The sequence below is a fragment of the Polyodon spathula genome, chromosome 8 (assembly GCF_017654505.1).
Source record: "Polyodon spathula isolate WHYD16114869_AA chromosome 8, ASM1765450v1, whole genome shotgun sequence".
NCBI classification, from domain to species: domain Eukaryota; kingdom Metazoa; phylum Chordata; class Actinopteri; order Acipenseriformes; family Polyodontidae; genus Polyodon; species Polyodon spathula.
The window spans coordinates 26,751,578-26,759,991 of record NC_054541.1 but is presented as its reverse complement, the minus strand read 5'-3'; the positions used below and the strand labels follow the sequence as shown (position 1 = coordinate 26,759,991).

The 8,414-nt window shown below is 36.9% G+C and overlaps 1 protein-coding gene across 1 annotated transcript; it reads left to right on the top strand.

Moving 5' to 3' along the window:
• Positions 1-1,464: 1,464 nt before the first annotated feature.
• On the top strand, positions 1,465-7,743 carry si:dkey-103i16.6 (uncharacterized protein LOC557125 homolog). Its single transcript, XM_041257385.1, has 7 exons — positions 1,465-3,411; positions 4,176-4,367; positions 5,288-5,520; positions 5,772-5,872; positions 6,065-6,226; positions 6,781-6,993; positions 7,283-7,743. Exons 1-7 carry the CDS (start codon positions 3,161-3,163, stop codon positions 7,367-7,369), a joined length of 1,239 nt encoding a protein of 412 aa, XP_041113319.1. The 5' UTR covers positions 1,465-3,160; the 3' UTR covers positions 7,370-7,743.
• Positions 7,744-8,414: the final 671 nt, after the last annotated feature.

Here is an 8,414-nt window from a genome sequence, read left to right as displayed (position 1 = left end):
TTCTGCAAGCATCTTATTTTTGATCGGTTGCAACTGAAGTAAAGTGAATTACCCAGGGTGAACAGTAGCTAAGAAGGTATTTAAACTCAGGATATATACCCTGCTTTCCTTGTCTTGAGCTCCATCTAAAAAGCGAATTGGACCCAAGTCTCACTTATCACCTTGAATAAAAAGCAGCAAAAGGTTTCAGATAAGATAACATAAATTATATGTGGAGAATAATCATAATACCACCATTATTAATGGTTAGGCAGACTATGTTGAAGCACACTTAGGAAGTCTTTTAGTTTTCACCATGCATGTTCATCTTTTACTAATTGTTATCTTGTTTTTCCATCCGTTCTTCCTGACGAGAACACAGTGATTTGCATTGCTGGGTTCTGGGTTCTGTTCCTTTAGTATATTGCTCTCTTGTTGGCTCTTTGTTATTTAAAGACTAGTTCAGCCAGAATGAGCCATTTATTCTCCTCTAATTGGATGGGATTGCTTTGCACTTTCATTGTTTTGGTCAGTGAAAACCAAAAAGGGGTGAGATGAGACTGCAGAGTCAGGCCAGAGTGAACACTCTAAGCACCAAGTTTTTGGCCTTTTATCCTCCTTATCACCTGCTGTTCGATAAACCTGTCAACCGTGGCTTGTAGATTTCAATAGGTCTGTCCATCAATGACAATGGAAAAATAATGTACTGTATTTATTCCATTTACGAGTCCTGAAGAAATTATTTTCAATGATTTTGGATAGTTTATACACATTCTCCGGATGAAAAACATCTCTGTATACTTCTGTTTAATTGATTTGTTTCAGAGGCACCGAACAGCACTTATCTTGGGTAGTTCCAATATAAAAATAATAAGGTCTGTGTAACCAGACATATTTTAAACCTACAGTAAATTCTTTACTGCCTACTGTAATCGGTCAACTCTAACATGTCACCAAATGAGTATTTTATTTGAACTATTGACTTTTCTTAGAAATTTAACTCATATTCTGAGTGTTAATTACAAAGAACCACAACTGTATGGCTTGAGACCAGAACCCCATTTTTTTTCCTCAAGTTTTTGCATGTGGAAACAAGTGATGATCACTAATACTGAAAATGACACTGTAGCTAAACCACGGTTCAAAAGTGGGTGCAGCTGGATTACAGGGATATGTTTGATCTACCCATTTAACAAAGTATCTAAGGGAATTTTATCTTGCATTACTACTTACAATCAAACAAATGACAAAACTAACTATAATGCAGAAAAAATTTGATCATAGTTTGGAGTATTTTAGGCACTGTATAGTATACTCCCCTTAATCCGTGCAGAGTGGGACCAATTTGAGCCGAAATTAGTGAAAAACACAGATTAGCCTGTATGTAATCTGTGTATATATATATATATATATATATATATATATATATATATATATATATATATATATATATATATATACTGTACATAATCTGTGGTGGTCAGAGGCAGAGAGAGCTGGTTAGAAAAAGTCTTGCTATGAGTTTAATTGTCATAACTGCTCTTCATATACAGACTGCCAGACTAAGAGTCTTAAATCTGCTTTCTGCTGGCTTGCAACTGGTTTCAGTAACTACAATACTGTATTCTCTGTTGGCTTGCATTATACTGTACTCAATTTAATTGAATTCAGTTCAGTTATGACCGTCTGGTTCCGCATAAATACGCTGATTTCCAAACTAATACAGCATGTAAATGCCCGCTTCCACATCGATCAGATGATTTCTGCATTCATACATTACTGTATTAAACCACACAGATTATCACAACACGGATTAATGGGAGTCTAGTGTTTATCATTAAATAATTGTATGCAGTTGTCATAGTTTTTAAGATAGCGGTGCCATAATTAAAATTTAAATTCTAGGGATGGATTTGATGGCTTAGTTAGGGGGAAATTGAAAGGGTTCTCTCTAAATTGTTATGATGTGCAAAGAACTGTTTCCTAGAATTCATCCACATTCATTAAAAAGTATTCTGACATCCCTTTGTATTGAAACATCTTTGTGGGAAAGAAATTAAATACATAACACACTGAAGAAAGTGCAGTGTCACGTTTTTCTATGGCTTAAAAAAAAATAAAAAAATAAATCAATATATATATTATTATGTAATTTAGTTGAGACTGTTCACTATCTTTTTTGTTCTCTGCATCAATATCCTTTCTTTACGAGATGATGTTCTCTTTTGTGCTCTGTTTATGGCTGCTGTACCTTTTATCTCTGTGCCAGTTTTGCTCATTTCTCCTGGAAGCTGTCTGGATGCAGAGAAAGGCTTCTTGGTGTAAGCAATGCCCTCCCTCTTTTTCTTAGCCTGCTTTTATTGAATTCCGCCTCCACATCATTTATCTTTCGGAGTGTTGAGTTTTTTTTTGTTTTGTTTTGTTTTTTCAGCTCACTGAGGCCTTTGAGGGGCTATTTCTTTCTTTCCCAGCTGCATTTGTTGACACAGTCAATCCTAAAAACTGTTTTTTTTTTTTGTTTGTTTTCTTCCATCCACCCCCCTCTTCATTCACCCCCTCCCTGGCCATAAAGTATCTACAGCTGGGGTTTGTATTAACATAGCCATTCTGAAAGCAGCTAAGGGGAGGCTAAATATATTACACCCATTACCTTTTGTGAGTAGGTGACAGTTTTAAAACATTTCAGCCTTTCACAGGCTAAAGGGAGCGAAACAAAGCGCAAGGCTATAATTTCATTGTAAATGCTTTTTAAATATGGGTCAGATAGCTGTTGGGAGATAGAGTGAAAAGTTCAAGGCCTGAAAGAGTGTGTGAAGCACCAAAGATGAAAGAAAACTTGCTAACTGGATTAGAAATTCAGACCTGGCTATTGCAGACCTCTGTGGGTGGTAAATTACGGTTATATTGCTAGTTGTGGTGGAAGTATTTTTTAGATTGCTGCAATACATTTTAAATGGGATTAATACATTTAATGTGATTTTTATCCAAGTATTTGGTCATATATATAGACACAATATCTCCTAGCATTACAGAAAGTTTGTGGCTTTTCTTGTCTTCCACATTATTACACACTACTAATAAATCATATTGTCCAATTGACTGCATAAATAATCTAAATACTGAAGTACTCTCATTATGGTTTGATACTTGGTACATTAAAAGCATTGCTTCTGAAACAGGTATGGGTGTTCAGATGCCTAAACAAGGTTCTGACAGAAATGCAACTACAAGGAAACAGTCTGTGCCAGCCAACGAAAATAAGCAAGGACCTGGTAACAAGGTAGTCCCTCTCAAGACGACTGACGATAAGACGGGACAAAGTGTTAGTCGTCGTAGTAGACATGTACCTGAAAAAATAAAGCGATCGGAAGCAACCTTGGCCAAGAAACTCGGCCAGCTGGCGGTTAGTGAACAACGTCCCATGGACTCAAGGTGGGTATGTTTTGAAAAATGAATATCATTTGAAGTTATGATGTCTAATCTTAAGTCTTTAGACCTCATAAGTCCCTTGGGAGGTATTCAAATGTGTTCAGGTTTTGGGTGAATAATATTATTTTAAATTAGCACATGAAATTAAGGCTCTGTAGTTACTGTTAGTAACAATTGTTGGTGTCTTGGTGTACCAAGCAATTGGTCTAGTGCTTTCTATGAAGACCCTAACCATTTATCTGTGCCCTATTAGCTAGATAAAGCACACAGTTGAAAATAATGGTACCCCCTAAAAACTGTGTGTGACTGGAGAGGGTAATGCCCCCTGCGGATAGTCACTGATGAAGAGTACAGCTACCAGTAGGTGTTTTATTTAATAAGTGGAAGTCTCTTTGTTGCATTTATGACACAAGTCTAGACTTATTATTTAAGTCAATATTAATGACTGTTTATTGCTATATGCCAATTAGGGGTAACATTTTCCCTTTCTCTACACATCTAGTATCTTCCTTCTAAGACTGCCAAGTCCCACTTCTGTCCTTAAAATGCCCAGCTGAACCTCACGCCCTCATTTTAGTTATTTATCCATGCATTTCTGTGCCAGCATATTCATTCAGCCCTCTTAGTTTATGTTCACTGTTTGCATGGTAGAATAGGTTTGCTATCTCTGATGCAGCATCTTGTTCCAGAGTACGCTGATCTAATACTCTGGATGCAAAGCATTTTGCCCGCCAGCAAATTCACAAGTGTATGGAAACTGCTTTCAGGAGGGGAAGCACACCAAAGGGCTGCACTGTTTCCCAAGCTAAAACCACACCAAGTCCCAACCCCCCCAGAGGACACAGTCCTCTAACAAGCCTGAGGGACATTGCTGGCCTGATACAGCAGAGACGCTGCAAAAATATCATAGTTGTGGCTGGGGCTGGAATTAGCACTGCCAGTGGCATCCCAGACTTCAGGTGAGTAGGTACAGGGATTTGTTTCAGTAAATAAGGTTACATGTTAAGTGTCCATGTGAAAATCTTGACTTGCCTAATACCAGAAGTAGTACTGTATGTGTCACAATTATTTATTGTCTTGCATCTTCTTGTTAAATTTAACTCTTTTTTTTTTTTTTTTTTTTTTTTTTTTTTTTTTTTGTCATTATATAAAAGTTGTTATCCTTCATTAGTAGTAAGGTGATGGCATTCCTCCTACAGCATGCCACTGTTTTGTGGTAACTGTTAATTTGTGCTATACACTGGGGAGCTATTGACCCTCACGGAATAAACTCATTGCTCGAATATAATGAATAGGAATAGATGCTATGGCATTCTGTTTATACTGTGTAACAAGTACCATGTATGGAAAAGACAGTATGTTTAAACCCCCAGTGACACTGGCATTTTCGCTGATGAAGTACTCCTGTCTGAAACGTCCTACATACTTTTGTATTTGTTGTACTTTGTGTACCCTTACTATTACTTAAAGGCGTTTTTGTTTGTTTTAATATTCTATTGCATTTAAATCTCTCTCTCTCTCTCTCTCTCTCTCTCTCTCTCTCTCTCTCTCTCTCTCTCTATATATATATATATATATATATATATATATATATATATATATATATATATATATATATATATAAAATGTGAGTGTGTGAGTGTGTAACTGTATATCTCCTTTAGTCAGTGATTGTACCACGTTCAGTTTCCTATCTATGTATCTATTTTATAATCCATAATACTTTTTTAAAAGTTTTGGCAAGGCAACTTCTCGAACTCGCACAAACTGAGATTTTGGTTACATCTTGTCAGGTTCAGATAACATTACAGACCTCGAGTGTGGTAGTGCTGCAAAACATTAAAGAGGAGTGTTTCTAATACTCTGTATCTACAAACAGAACCCCAGGGACTGGGCTGTATGCTAACTTGCAGAAGTATAACATCCCCTATCCAGAGGCCATTTTTGACATGGACTACTTCACCTGTAACCCCAAGGCTTTCTTCTCTCTTGCCATGGAGCTCTATCCTGGGAACTACAAGCCCAACTACATTCATCACTTTGTGAGGATGTTGCATGAAAAGGGGTTGCTGTTGAGAATGTACACCCAGAATATTGATGGTTTGGAAAGAAGTGAGAATCACATCTGGAAGCATTCTATTAATTTAAATAGATACCCCAAAATGTTTAGGGGTTATGGTGTGAAGGTGGGGGTATAGAATATTACTGACCAGTGTTCATGCTGCTATGAGGGAGTGCTTAAGCTTATTAGGGGTGTATAAGGTGGTTCATTTTATACTGATACAATTGAAATAGATTCCCAGTAGTCTGCATACTAAGTAAGGTCCTTTTTTAATTACTTTTATTCATTATCCCCACAATAGTGGCTGGAATCCCAGCACAGAAACTGGTAGAGGCTCACGGCACATTCTCAACTGCTTCCTGCCACTTGTGTTACACCTCATTTCCACCAAAGGAAGCAAAGGTAACCACAATCCTGTGTGTAGTATCTTGATGTATAGTACCAGTCACAAATTAGGCTTAAGATTAGCTAGAATTGTTAATGTAATTGTTAACCATAAGCATAATCAATTTAGCTTACATTTTTTGTTAATCTTATATTGTGTTGCTGCCTTTGTGAATGTAATATTAATGTGCCCTTTTCTGTTGTTTGTAGACTATTATAATGAGTGCCAAGATCCCAAGATGTAAAATCTGTCATGGAATAGTAAAACCGGATATTGTGTTTTTTGGAGAGGACCTTCCAAAAAGTTTCTTTTTGCACTCCAAAGATTTTCAAAAGGCTGATCTGCTTATTGTAATGGGAACATCTCTGCAGGTAAGGAGTAGTGGTTGCAATTGTGTTTTGAGTAGGCTGTCTGTCGAGAAAGGATTGAGGAGTTGAGTCTCCTGCCATCGTTGTGTTCTGCACATTTGCCAGAAGTTTCTTTTAACACACAAGCCATTTTTTTTTTTTGTTTGTTGCCCGTTTTATTCAATTTTCTCCTAAATTGTTTGACCTATGAAATACTGTTTTTACACTATGCTTTAATTCTGTAGACAGACATACTTGTGCTATACTCTACTGTTGGCCTTGACACCAGTGGAACATTAAGGAGTGAGCTCACCTAACTCTTGAATGACCCAATTCAAAAGCAATTTTGCAACCAAATTTTAGTTGTGCGTGTAAAAGTACTGCAAACCAGTATCTACTTTGCACATGCTTGTTTCTTCCTTCCTACATAAATATTTGCTTTGTTATTTTTTATTAAACCATTATTGAAAGATGACAATTAAGAGGGACTGGCTTTACACAAACTGGTAAACACTGCCAAATAAAGATGGTATCATTGGTATAATTGTATCTGTAACAATGTTTACCCATTACTGTAGATTGAACCTTTTGCCAGCATTGTGAATTCTGTGCGGCCCACTGCAGCTCGTCTGCTGCTAAACCGAGATCTTGTTGGTCCCTTCAAAAGAATTCCTTTAAAGAGCACTGATGTGATTAAACTTGGGGACCTGGTGGACAGTGTGAAGAACTTTGCCCAGATTCTGGGATGGCAGGAAGAAATCGATGAACTGATCAAGCAGAATGACAATCCGGTAAGGATCTGATTTGTAACGTTAAATCAGAGAGCTGTATTTAACCAGCAAAGGGGCAAGTTGAAGACTATTACATGTTTCTGAAATGTAACTAAAATGCTGTTTTGTGTCCTGCATGTGGCCAGTTTAGACAACTGTGGAACTACTAAAGTAGAAATATGTATTGCAGAGAATATGTTATTTTTTAAAAGCAATATTTTAATAAACTTGGCCCTGTTTAAATAAGGCATAGTGTGTGGTAGGGATTGGGTACATTGTAATTTTATTTATTAATGAACTGTAAATGTAGGTGGAACCTGTGACAAAGGCTTCTCCAACGGTAGTAAAAGGTGAAGTGAAAGAGGGGTACGAGAGGTGGAAATGTGAAGAGCCTTAACTGCCCAGGAAGAAGGTGGTCCACTAAGGCTCCTCAGAAAACCAATGCTACAGATATTGATAGCAGTAGTGGGGAGAGCAATGTATCTGAATCAGAAACTGACAGTATGGCATCTTCAGAGGATAGTAACTAATCAAGTATGTGAATCCTTTTTAGAGGTTTCCATAAACTGGATGTAGGTTGTCTAATTTTCAGAAATTACATATCAACTGGCTTGGGCTGTTTATGTTCAATAATTTCAATTTACGCTTGTTGGAACCTTTTTATTTTAAAATCCTTTATATTCATGCTACCTCTTTTGCCAACTCTTGTTGTCCTGCAGTTTTGTACTTTTTTAGGTGTAATGTTTGTCTTATTAATAAATATATATTTTTAATTTTACTGTTTCCTTCATCAAGTAAATAAGAACTTGTACATATGAAGTCTTTCTGATTTATCTGAGTTACCTTTCAACTGCCAGAAATAAGGGCAACCAGGTAGCCCTTAACCCTTTTATCCTGGATACACTGCAGGTGTAGTTGGTGAAGGTGAGGGGGTGCTTATGCAGTATGCATTGCACCATTTTGTTGCCTAACAATGAGGAAAGAAACAAAATATGTTGAACTGAAAATGATGTCTGTTTTGCTGAGGCTCTTTTAATGTGATTGGCCATTTATCCAAAGGCTACAACCATAAAAATGTACTATAATACATCCATTGTCCTACACAATAACAATTACATATCCACAGCGGAATAGATGTACTCCAAGTATGTTAATTGATCCACAGTTATCTATTTAGGTATTCTGTGCAGTAATACCAGATTACCAGTGGCTGTATTTTATTACTATTTAAACAAGACTACTGATTGTGAAATACAGAAATTTCAAGCACAGTATAGAAATTTAAATTTAGTGAAAAAGACTGGAGGCAAAATGAGATTCTGAGCCTCCAAGTACAGGCCTGTCTCTCAATGGGCAACTGTAGATTAGCATGGAAGGCATGACCTCCTGAGTGTGCAGTTCCTGCTGTGTCTATTTTCACAAGACCTCTACACACAGAGGGT

Coding starts and splice junctions, on each gene's coding strand:
- si:dkey-103i16.6 (XM_041257385.1), top strand. CDS start 3,161: ATGGGTGTTCAGATGCCTAAACAAGGTTCTGACAGAAATGCAACTACA. Junction 5,521..5,771: donor TATTGATGGTTTGGAAAGAA/GTGAGAATCACA, acceptor TCCCCACAATAG/TGGCTGGAATCCCAGCACAG. Junction 6,227..6,780: donor TAATGGGAACATCTCTGCAG/GTAAGGAGTAGT, acceptor CCATTACTGTAG/ATTGAACCTTTTGCCAGCAT.